At 42.4% G+C, this 12,628-nt stretch overlaps 2 protein-coding genes across 2 annotated transcripts; one reads left to right on the plus strand and one right to left on the minus strand.

Annotated features, from left to right (window-relative positions):
* Positions 1 to 3,815: 3,815 nt before the first annotated feature.
* On the minus strand, positions 3,816 to 5,303 carry ALG2 (ALG2 alpha-1,3/1,6-mannosyltransferase). The gene is made up of 2 exons (XM_005027721.6): positions 4,941 to 5,303; positions 3,816 to 4,743 (listed from the first exon to the last, which is right to left on the minus strand). The coding sequence occupies exons 1-2, from the start codon at positions 5,286 to 5,288 to the stop codon at positions 3,841 to 3,843; spliced, it is 1,251 nt and encodes a 416-aa protein (XP_005027778.4). The 5' UTR covers positions 5,289 to 5,303; the 3' UTR covers positions 3,816 to 3,840.
* An 8-nt stretch (positions 5,304 to 5,311) lies between these two features.
* SEC61B (SEC61 translocon subunit beta) lies at positions 5,312 to 8,991 on the plus strand. Its single transcript, XM_027451864.3, has 4 exons — positions 5,312 to 5,444; positions 5,557 to 5,654; positions 5,772 to 5,873; positions 8,668 to 8,991. The coding sequence occupies exons 1-4, from the start codon at positions 5,442 to 5,444 to the stop codon at positions 8,753 to 8,755; spliced, it is 291 nt and encodes a 96-aa protein (XP_027307665.2). The 5' UTR covers positions 5,312 to 5,441; the 3' UTR covers positions 8,756 to 8,991.
* Positions 8,992 to 12,628: the final 3,637 nt, after the last annotated feature.

Raw genomic sequence — 12,628 nt, forward strand, 5'->3', positions numbered from 1 at the left:
TTTTTTTGTGTCTTGCAAATCTTGCTATATGGTACAGAGATTGTGTGTACAACTGTGAGGGGGAAAAGTTCACAAATTTAAAAAATGGTATGTGCCTGTAGTTGTAGTGTAGGTTGTTTGAAGGCTAATTTCCCAGTGACTGATTATCTTATGTAAGAGTTTTAAAATTTAGCAACTTGTGTTCCCTTTCTCCATGTAAAACAACTCCAAATGATTTCTACTTTCATTTACTCAGATGATTTCTACTTTCCTTTTCCCAGCCATTATATCTTTCTTCTCTTTCAGTGCACAGAAATTGGAGTCATAAAGATAACACGATATTAATAGATTTGTCTCAGAGTTCATAAGGTGAAACTTGCTGGTCTTCCCATATGACCAACAGTGCAAAAATCTGGAAGCAACTCAGTTAATCTTGTGCATAAAATTACTGGCACTGGAGAAACGCACATCCATAAATCAATAGAGACTAACCTCTGATTTATATCTGTTTGAGCCACATGTTCTGCATTCACCATAAATGCAGATAAAGGTAACTATAATTAAAATGTCTATTTCCTTCTCTGCTATTTGTATTAACATTCATGCTGTTGAATATACGCCTTTCATAATACTATATTTTGTCAGCATTCTAGTTATTGTTTCCTTAAAAATACCCCTGTGATATTAACTGTATAATAAATTACAATTCAAAATAAAATATCAGTCATTTCATCCATGAGAGAGAATAATAAAGCCATAATAAAAAGGAATAAAGTTTAGCAATATGATAATGTAGCATGAGGTTTTTATAGACTCCATGTAAATGTTAAAATCTATAAATTTTTTATGTTGTGTAAAATAGTAAAAAAAGAGGAAAAGAGTGTGGAGAGGGGGGAAAAAGCAACATTAGCAGGCTGGCTTAATCCTGAAACCCTTGTTATTCCTATTTCTTTTTATAATCTGAAAAAGAGTGTGTAAAAATTTGCATATGAAATGATTTATTTGTAGCTTATTTTGTTTACAATTGGTATTAAAAATAAACCAAACAAGGAAAACTAGGTTTCCACTTTACAACCCACAGTACTTGTAAGTGAAGAAAATCTAAAACCTAACCACCTCTCTTGCTTTCTTTAGTTCACACATGGTATCCTTGAATGTACTTTGTATTTTTTTTTGTACTTTCTTTATTTGGCTTCATTCTATGTATTTGGGTTCTAAACGAAGGTGGAAGTATGTGCAAATATGGGAGAGAGGGGACAGGAGATGAATTCCTCCTTAAAACCATTTCCTACATGTTGCATCATCCCTTCTACCAAACTGGTGGGATTTCCAAAAAGGAGGAGAGGAAGCAGAGACGAAACAAAGCCACACTGGCATAAAGTAAGGCACTGGCTGAGCACTCGCACTCCATGCACAGTCCTCAGTGAATGATTCTGGAAGTTGGGGAGCAAGAAACTTTCAAGAAACCTGAACGGCTGTGCCACATCTCTATGTGCATTATAGCTTCCTCCAGGATTTTGAGGTTAATGTGCATCTGAGGGGAAGCCTTAAAGGCCAGATGCTTATAAACTGAAGGCCAGGCTCCATGATGGATCAAGGCTTGAGACGACCCAAGCTACCTGTCAAAAAGCAGCAGGACTGGGGCTGCTCCACAAGGGACAAGAGCTGACAGTCAGCAGGAGCTGCAGGGAACAGGGCTAGGCCTGAAGGAAAGGGCTGGGAAAGGATGGGGAAGGGTCTGAAGGCCAAGATTTGAGCTTAAAGGGAAAAGGATCTGAGGTTCTGGTCAATGGCAAGTTGAGTATGAGTCAGCAGTGTCCCCTGGCAGCCAACTGTGCCCTGGGGTGCATCAGGCACCGCACTGCTAGCTGGTTGAGGGAAGGGACTGTCCTGCTCTGCTCTGCGCTGGTGTGGCCTCACCTCCAGTACTGTGTGCAGGTTGGGGTGCCACGGTGTAAGAAGGGCATAAAACCATTAGGGAGTGTCCAAAGGAGGGCTATGAAGATAGTGAAGGGTCTAAGGGCAAGCAGCTGAGGTCCCTGGGTTTGCTCAGCCCCGAGCAGAGCAGGCTGAGGGGAGGCCTCATGGCGGCCTGCAGCTCCCTCACGAGGGGAGCGGAGGGGCAGGCGCTGAGCTCTGCTCTCTGGGGACAGCGACAGGACCCGAGGGAACGGCATGGAGCTGGGACAGGGGAGGGTCAGGCTGGGGGTTAGGGAAAGGGTCTGCACCCAGAGGGTGGGCGGGCACTGGGACAGGATCCCCAGGGATGTGGTCACAACATCGAGCCTGACAGAGTCAGGTTCAGAGTTAGTTTTTTTCAGGACTGAATTCTGACTCCCCCTTCTGAAAGAAAGGTCCTCATTTTTGATTGCTGGGACCAGGACAGGATCTGTGACCAGAGCTACCCCTGCAGGCATACAGGCAGGTGTGCACTATGTACCTTTGGTTCCAAGTTAACACCTGTGCAACTGGAAAGGAGAATGTAACATAAACTAAGCTAGCCTCGCATATCAGTTCCAACCATCTCACCCCTTCTCACTGCAGCTTAAAACCCAGGCCAAATATGTCATGAAGGTGTTAACGTCAACATTTCTTAGTAACAAAAAGAGTTTCCATCTCTGCTGGGGAGTACGAAATGTGAAAATTCACAAAACTTTTTCTTAAAAGAAAATCACAGAATGCAGATCACAAAACAGTATTTTATAGATAAAACTAGACTTCAAAAAACAGGGAAACTGTTGTTACGCAGTCCATTTTCAGATTTACAATTCAACTGAATATATTGCATAGCAGTGTATTATTGGAAATCCAACAACCAAGCAATACAGATGTGCTAAAAAAAAAAGAGGTAGATAGAAAAAAGATATTCCTTGCTTAAAACACAGTATTGCACTTGAAAACAAACAATCAAACACAACCAACCAACAACAAAGTCAAATTGTCACGTCAAATCCCTGCTTTGAGAGAAGTGTGTGGTTACTGCCCCCCACCTAAACTATTCAGAAATATTTTACCAAAAACTTACCAATGAAACAGGCAAAGCAAAATCCATCTTTATTGTACATTTGAGATAATCATCTTTTATAAATGTGTTTTCTATAATTTAGAGTATAATGAAATGTTCAATAAATATCAATTAAGCTTCTACAAACCAGAAACTCTTCAAACTATATCCTTAAGCATACCAAGCATCTGCATTGATGTAGAATTTCAGGACAAACATTTTTGCTTCAAGTAGTTTAATGGCCTTGGTTTTCTCATCCCACCTTCCTCTTGCTCACACACCCATTTGCTCATTTATGATTCCCAGTGTGACTAGGTAACGCAATTTTAGAAGGCACAGTAAAAGGCTATTTAAAAAAAGACATACCATTCATATCCCAAAGGATAGTGTTTATTTTTTTTAAATGCACAGTTGGACTGTGCAATCCCTGTCCATACCATAGCCGAGGTCTTTCACTTACAAGTTATTGATGATATAAATTTGAAGTAGTCTTACAGAAAAATAAAGCCGTGCTTATCTGCACAAATGCGTGTTTTGTAAACTGAGTTAATCATCCAGTCTTGAAGTAATATATAATAATGTCCTTGTAACTCACTGCTATTTGAACTATGCATTTATCCAAGGTACTGCACGCAAGAATTCATACATTGGCAAAAATATGAAAATCTGAACCTTTCAGAAAGAGGCATTTTCTTCTTTTTTTTTTTTTTTTTTTAAATCAAGCAACATAAGGCAGCATACAAAGTATAACCAGAAAATTCACAAGTATTGGGTTTGTCATCACAGTCACATTGAACGCTGGCTCCCTATACAAGTCACAGGTACAAAAGTATAAAATGTCATATGGGAATATAATTTTATTGTGTTAATCTGCGTATGTATTGGTACAGCTGTTCTGAGAATGCTCCTAAGGAAAATTTTTCTGTGACTCTGACTCTCCCAGCTGCTCCCATTGCGTCCTTTAAGAGAGGATCTCTCACAATCTTTTCCATGGCCTCAGCAAATTGTGTTGGCAGAGGGTCACACAAAAATCCAGTAACATTGTGTAAGATGGATTCTAAAGGACCACCTGAATTAACTGCTATAACTGGACACCTCATGTACATTGCCTCCAGAGGAACAATGCCAAAGTGTTCATTACTCGGTGTATAAAGCACGCACACAGAGTTACTAAGAAGAGAGATTTTCTGTTCATCGGAGAACGATCTCAGAAATGTGACGTGGTCATTAATGTTAAGCTTAGCTGCAATGCTCCTTAGCTCTTCATAGTGTTCCACGTTTTCCAGAACGGCTTTATCATAGCCACCTGCCATAACCAAATGAACTTCATTCCAGTCATGAGAGTCAAGTCTTCCTTGAAGCTCATGCAATGCTTCGAGAGCCAGTGCTAAATTCTTTTTTCTCTCGTACCTATTAATGGACAGAAACAAGAACTTTTTCTTTTTGGGAATCAGCTCAGCTATGTCTACAGGAACGATCGTTTCAAAGCTATTGATGTTGAGCGACGGATAGAGGACATCTGGGTTGATGTGAGATAAGGACTTGAACGTTTCCTTGAACACGCCAGCAGTGAAGTTGCTGTTGACGACGATGCAGTCTGCCATGCCAGTCGTGTACTCCTCCAGCCAGTCGAGCGGCATCCTGTAGATGCGCTTCAGGAACGACTCTCGCTTGGTCAGCAGCTGATCGGGGAAGTGGCAGTAGAACAAAACCTTCTTCCGGGTTCTGGCCAGACGAAGAATAGGAATGCAGGCAGACACCTAGAACAGAGATGAGAAACAGATCAAAATATGTGCGTTAGGGGTGAGAAGTGAGTTGAAAGCTGTCACCCAGGGCCCAACACCTCTTAGGAGGAGGGCACCACAGCGCCCACTCCCTCCCCACCCCACAGACAGCGGGGTTTCCCCAGGAGCCCCCCCACCCCAATAAGGCCTGAGGGGGCCCCTGCTTGCCTCACCTGGTCGCAGACGAAGACATCGACGGGCTCCCCGCTGAGCAGCAGCACGTAGAGCGCCACGAAGGCCATGCGGAGGGCGGCGCACACGGCGTGCCCGCGGCCCCACAAGCTGCGGGGCAGCCACCCCCCGGCGCACCGCACCGCCAGCCCCCGCGTCTCGGCGAAGCAGCGCTCGGGCTCGTAGCGAGCCGTCCACACCTGCACCCGGCAGCCCCGCGCCTGCAGCGCCAGCGCCGCGTCCACCACCAGCCGCTCGGCGCCGCCCAGGCCCAGGTCCGGGTGCAGGAAGAGCACGGAGGGAGCCCCCCCTTCCCCTTCCCCTTCTCCTCCTTCTCCGGGCTCCGCCATCTTGTGCCGGGGGCCGCCTCCCCGGCCGCCACGTCAACCCCCGGCTGCTCCCCGGCCGCCACGTCAACCCCTGGCTGCCGGCAGCGGGCGGGGCTCGGCGGCGCGCGCAGCGGGCGGGGCCGCGCTCAGCGCCTCAGCAGCGCCGCCGCCATCATGGTGAGGGGGCCGCGGCCACCGCGGGCAGCCCCCGTCCCTCGCCCCTTCTCCCCTCACCCCTTTTCCCTTCACCCCTTCTCCTCTCATCCCTTCTCCTGTCTTCTCTCCGCAGCCCGGACCCAGCCCCAGCGCCACCAACGTGGGCACCTCCGGCCGCTCGCCCAGCAAAGCCGTGGCCCCCCGCGCCGCCGGCTCCACCGTCAGGCAGAGGTGAGGGCTCGGCTACCGGCTCAGGGGGTTTTGGGGTGTGTTTTATTTATTTATTTATTTTTTGGGGTGGTGGTGTCCGGTAACGGTCGTCTAACGGCTGCGGGGGTCTGTCCGCAGGAAGAATGCCAGCTGCGGGACCAGGAGCGCCGGCCGCGCCACGTCCACGGGCACCGGCGGCATGTGGCGCTTCTACACCGAGGACTCGCCCGGCCTCAAAGTGTGAGTGGCTGGGGGGGAATGGGGACACGTCAGCGCTACGGGCTGCCTCACGGCCCCGAGGGGTTTATCCCCTAATATGCTTGGGGAGACCCTAAGGTACACCAGTCATTTATTTTTTTTATCTAGAATCCATTAGGGTTTTATTTTGGGGTTCCCTAAGCTGGCTGTGGCTGCCTGTAGGAGCAGTGTTTTAGGGTATGTCTCTGTAGTAATCAAGGCAGATGTTTTCTGTATTGTTTGGTCTACTAAGGATTAATTAAAGAAAACATGAATAAAATGAAGCTAAAAAAAAAAAAAGGAAACACATTCTACAGTTCAGTAGAACTCTTTCAACAAAACAGTGGTGCAAGCTGTCAGTGCAGCTTTACTAACTTCAGGAAGTTTCCTTCTGAACCTTTTGGTTTTCCTTTTGCTGATGAGTGGTCAGTCCCATACGGTGCATTGTGCTGATCATTAATACAAGCAGGTCAGTAGGCAGTTTTTTCCCCTTCTACTGAGGCTGCAAAGCAGTGGTTCCAAATGTTAAGGTTTTGGAGTGGTGTTTTTTTCAAGCTACCATGGGTGGCTGTATGGCCAGGCTTTTAATGGATGAAACATCTGTAAAACCAGCTGACTTTTACAGGTCACTTCCACACTAGTTGTAACATTTTCTAAACCACAATCATAGAAATCACATCATAGAATGGCTCAGGTTGGAAGGGACCTTAAAGCCCATCCAGTTCCAACCCCCTGCCATGGGCAGGGACACCTCACACCAGACCAGGCTGCCCAGGGCCTCATCCAGCCTGGCCTCAAACACCTCCAGGGATGGGGCATCCACAACCTGTTCCAGTTGGGAGCATATTTCTTGCTTACGGCTTTTTGTTTTCTATATCATTCATCCCATTGCTATGATCTCTGTCCTATTTCAGTAGGCTTAAAAATGAAAATGGGTTGTGGTTGCCTCAGTTTAAGTGATTCAGCAGAAGCTCTGATTTCTACTGCGTAAAACTTAGCCTGAGGTTTATTTTTCTGGTGGAAAGGAGTTGCTCTTTTCCCCATGCTTAAAATAAGAACTCTTAATAATAAGGAAAAATACATAAGATATCTGAGAATAGTTTATTTCATGCTAGTCATGATCAGGACTACTCTGCTGCAGGTCAAACGTTTTGTATTTTGTCTCAGGAAAGTACATTTCTCTCTAACAATACTTTGCATCTCACATGCTTTGCGTCTTTAAAAACAATGCTAGCAAAAGGAGCTGTGGGAAATCGGGTCAGGATTGGGATATGATTATTTTTCTGTTTCATATTTAACATGAATATTTTGTGCTTTGAAAAGAAGACAAACCAAATTAGGTCACTTCATGTAGTACTTGATACCTGTGGTTCCTGTATCTTAAACTTTACTGCTTGAAGAGCTGTAGGCAGTGTTTGCAGTGGAGCCATAATATAAAATTGGATGTGTGGTATGTAGCCTTACAGAAGGCACAACACCAAATTTTTAGAGGTGCCTAAGTCAGGTTTATTATTTATTTAATTGTGTGGGCATGGTGAGATGAGAACATCCAGGTGTTTGAAGGAGGATTCCAGGGTTTAAGCAGGCTGTCTTGAGGAAGTACGAATAAAACTGCAGATTAGGTTCTGTTGCTTGGTGAAATATTCCCCTGAATAGGGGCTGCTTGTGTAGTTGCTGTGTGTGCAGACTTTTTATTTTGCACGTTGTGTTGTTGGTTTATTTAATAAGTAGTTTATATCTGTGTTCACAGTTCTCCATGCTCAAAGAAGACTAAGCATAATCAATTATTACCAAGTTCTAGAATGCAAGGGAAGATGACAATTCTGATCTGGTAGAAAATTGTTAGTAAATTGTTTCAATCAACTTTGAGTTTCACTTTATGTTCAAGTAACATTTACCTCCTTGTACATGGTAACCCGAAGGGTAATTTGCAAAGTGTGACTTGAAGGCTGGTTGAGAGAATTCACAGCGTTTCACCCAGTGTAACATTATAAATCTGATGCAAGGTTGTATGAAGTGGTACGAAGCAGTGCTGAGTGCTTGTCGTAGTGTGTGCTAATTGTGGTGTCACAACAGTGTGAAACAGCTAATTCAGTCTCTCAACATGCACCCTGAGATTAAACTGTTCTTGAAAAACATCGCTATGCTGTTTCTAAACAATAGGTAAAGTGAGAAGAAAAAAAAGTTTAAGAAATCTGGTAAACTGTACACTTCGGGTAATGATTTTACGACTGGCTTTCAACATTGTGTATTTTCTCTTTCAAAAAAACAAAACAAAAACAAACAAACAAACAAAAACGCAACCAGCAGTCCCCATCTCCCTCACTGCTGCCATGGTCCTTGAATGAAATAAAACCTCTTTGGGGGGAAAAAAAAGCTAATGTGAATTTTAGGCCAAAATTCGACTAGCCGCTAGAGGACTCTGTTGTTTCTTGTATCTTACGACATCTCTGAATAGTAAATACAGATGATAATTTTCTGCAGTGATGACTAGTAACGAACTATGAAGTTCTAAATAAGTGGGGGGTGGTGGTTGTTGTGATTTATTGTTTTACATGCCCTGTTACATAACTACCATTAAAAGCATAATGGCAATTTTTTTGCTAAAGGTGGCTGTCTCATTTCTGTGTATTTTATGGTATTTCTGTGCGAATGGAATAAGTTTTCTCTTACAATTGCATATGAATTGATGATGATTTGTTTGGCTGGGAATGACTGGCCTTTGGACAAAGCAGACTTTTTTTTTTTTTTTTTTTTTTTGCTTTTTATGTTAATTATTTTTTTTCTTTATTTTTAGTGGGCCTGTTCCAGTTTTGGTCATGAGTCTCCTTTTTATTGCTTCTGTATTTATGCTGCACATCTGGGGTAAATATACTCGCTCATAGAGTCAGCTGCCAACTTAAAGCATACATCTCGGACCAAAAATATGGTGGATCCTGGTTGTTCTTGGAGAGAAAATGGGGAAGCTTCCTGTCATCTGTTGAAGTCCTTTCAACTTTGTCTCTAATACAGAATGAACTCAATTTTCTATGTGGTCAGACCTGAAGGTCTGTCATGGGTCATTGTATCTGTACGCTTAGAATACAGGTATTAAAATAAAATTTGTATATGGAAATGGAAACAGTCTTAATTTTTTCTTTCCCCTCCTGTTCCAACACAGCACAATTAAAGCATCATACTCGCGCTTTCCATATATAACCACATTTCTGAGTAAATGCCATGTGATGGTTCAAACCAGTTTCTTTTATACTGCACATTGCTATATACTTTTATGACAAAAGATGTTTTTGTGAATGGGAGAAGCAAAATAGGGTGCACAAACATGTGATGGTAACAAGGGCGTTGTTAAAAACAAAACTCAGGTGTGTTAGCTGTGCTGGTCATGTTCTTGCGTTAACTCCAGAAAAAGAGCTGTGTCTGTTCATTTCCTAAATGCAAGTTAACCTACTCAATATTAATTACACTAAAAGTATACAGGTATGCTTGTTTTCAAACTGCACTTGAGGAAAGACATGAACAGATACCCAAATGATTTAAAAAGAATAATTGCATGACTGTCAAAGACTTTCTTTCTGTAGTCCTAGGCTCTTGTGAGGAGATTCAGGTCAGAAAGGAACGGGAGGACTGGAAAAATAATGGCTGCTTTTTAAATAAAAGGATGTACAAACACACTCTGAGGTAGTTAAGTAGCTCTCCATACCCATTCAGTTTTCCTGGTGTGTTTATTTTCCTTTTGGACAGTCAAGACAGCTCTTCCTTCACCTTTTAAACATGCATACGTATTGGTGCATTAGAGTACTTTTTTTTTTCCTCATTGCTGATGTGGTCATGAGATTCAGATAACCAAGCAAGGCCTTTCTGTGCAGCTGGCTGGAATTATTTTAGCCTATTTTTCATGTTACGGTGATTCACTGGATATCACCTTGTACAAGAAAAAACAGTATTCTTGCTTATGATACAAGCGTTGACTGCTGACGAGTTGTGGAAACAGTCTCTCTTACCCCTACCCACTCTCCTGTAAAGCAGTCCTTAAAGTAGGAGCAATTCTGAAGAGAATTGGTTTGAAAAGAAGGAACGTGATCTCAGACCTGTAAGGATAACTTCTGAGCTGTGCTTATGCCATAATACCTGCTGGAAATGTACAGGTGAGGATAGACTTTGAGCAGAAACTCAAATTTTATTAAATGTGGTGGCAGGGAGGTTATGCTTTGGGAGAAGTGGGAGTTGAGGAGCAGGGAGTTCTGGTGACTAAAAGGCAGCGGTAGCAGAATACAATAATGTGGTGGAAACTCAGTCCAATACGTTGTGTGTCAAAGGGAAAAGGATCTATAAATCACTTACCGCTGTGCACATGGAAGGGAAGTGAAAATGCAAGATAAATAAAATGGGGATTAGCTTGCTTTGAAAGGCAGAGTTAGGGAACTCATTCACATGTTTTGCCCAGCAAGAAGGAGAATTGTGTGCAGTCACCGACTACTGTAAGATGAGGAAGAAGACAGGTCAGTTGTTAACTGACCATGTGGACAGGCTGACTTAATTTGTGGTACTTTAAAGGAAAGTAATAATGGGCTCTAAGATACCACAAAGGAAAGGAATAATGGATAGTAGTAGTATCTAAGTAGGTAACCTCTGCTTTACTCTGCTCTTGACAATGTAATTGTCTTTTAAACAATTGTGGTCTTCAAAGGCTGTTCTGCCACATCAGATAATTCCATTTAAATCTGGCAATATTTTTGCTTTCTGGTATCTTGTGGAAAAGACCAAATTAGCCGTGAACTCAGGAAAATAACAGGGTTGTGGAGAGAGGCCATTGCTGTCCAACCCTGCATTTTATTCAGCTGAGTATAAAACCATTGGGTCCTTCAACAGTGCTATCCTTAAGCGTGTTATTTCCTAGAGTGGCCTGTATCATAGATTCTTACACATGCCATCAAGGAGTCTAGTGTTTGGAAGTGTGAATTTTATTATGGCTTTAAACAACTGCTGCTTTAATTCATGGAAAAATTGATACTTTAAATTAATTTAGCTGAAACTTCCATAGCATTGCCTGATGTTCCTTGTACACCATAAAGACAACTTTCTCTGTTTTATGTTTTCAGCTTACCATCATTTTAATGGTTATCATGAAATCATGCAATCCATGCTTATATTTTGAGCACCTCATATGTGAGCTGTAGTAGATTATTACAGTCAATGGTTATCAAGAATTCAGCTTCATAGAAGTGCAGATGAAGAAATGCAGATTGCAGATCTGCCAGAATTTTGGCTTCTGTGAAAGTCCGTTTGGCCTGGGTGAATAAATTGTGGTCGTGCTGATAAACAGTAGCTAATCTGTAATGCGTAAAGCTAGGGCATCTTTAGTAATAGGTGGAAAAAGAAGAAATGATAATCCTTTGCAAGGAATTAAGACTTTGGATTTTTATCCTATATGATTGAAATACAAACATCTCTGAGCTGACTTTGAAATTGTAAATATCTTTATAGTTTACTTCAGTAAAAAAAAAAAAAAAAAAAAAAAAAGAGCTAAGTCAACTAAGATCTTTATTTTGTCCTTAGTGATATGTGTTAGGAAATCTGAGAGGACTTGTATTTCCACAGGAGATAAGATAAAGTACTAGAACCTTTTATTCTTTTAACAATATTTGCAACCTTGGGCTTTGTTACTGCTCAAGTAATGGGGTTTTATAAGAAAATAGGGCTTCTGTGGCCCTGTTGTACATGACTATGTCTGAACCACGTAAGCCTTCCCTCTGATCACTCAATGTTTCTGGTTCCTGAAGGGACCAAGGGAAGGGCAGTTGCTCAAGTACGTGTAGCACCTTACCAAGACTGTCCCATGCGCATACAGCTATTTTGCTGCAGGAGGCCTTTTAAAATTTATTTTGCCACATCAGGCTCTGAATTTACCCTCCAAGAAGAAGCTGTCGGCTCTTTTTCAGTGTTTCATCTATCTCCAGCTGTTTCCTAGGATCTCTGAGAGTGTCAAACATAACCTAGCGTAAGCTGTCTTCGGAACTGTTCACAGTAAGTTACAATGCCTTTACCACGGGCACATGTATAACTGTAAAGATACATGCATGTACACGTATATAGTCACTTTATCTGTTCAGAAAAGCGAAAAGATGAGTCTGAAAATGTAAAAGAGTATTAGGCTGCACTGTGGCAGCAGTGCAAGAAGCAGCTAGAACAGCTTGTGTTCCTTCCCTCAGCTGTGTTGGCTAGAGATGAGTGGATGCTATATTGAGATCGTGTGATGAGGGCTAAATGATTTTATAAATATATTAATGGATTCCACGAGGGTCTTTGTAGAAAATTTTATTATTATTTTTGTCTAGAAAAAGACATGCCTCTTGTTTCTTCAAGGACTAAGTTGTTATATACTTCCAGCTTTGATCTTTTTGTCTCTGGAGACTACCAGTTACACCAAATTATGCCACAGAGCAGGGTAACGCTGTGATGCAGGGACATGGCAGGCAATAGCAACAGTGAACAGAACAGACCCATTTTCCTTATAACAATGTCCAAGTTCAGACGTGGATCACTTTGAATGCTGAGAAATTTGACACCCTTAGACTTGTTTTGGGCTTGTTTTGCAAAAAATCGTTTGTGTTTCTTACTTTAAAGGATTTTTAACACACCTGACCAAGTAATTGACCAACCAGAAGTAGAATTCTTTGAAATCACGCTGTAAGTTCATAAACAGCACTAAGCAAAAGTTCTCGTGCACAGAGATGTTTGTCTTACCGTTAACCAAGTGA

Source organism: Anas platyrhynchos, chromosome 2, assembly GCF_047663525.1.
Source record: "Anas platyrhynchos isolate ZD024472 breed Pekin duck chromosome 2, IASCAAS_PekinDuck_T2T, whole genome shotgun sequence".
Taxonomy (NCBI): Eukaryota; Metazoa; Chordata; class Aves; order Anseriformes; family Anatidae; genus Anas; species Anas platyrhynchos.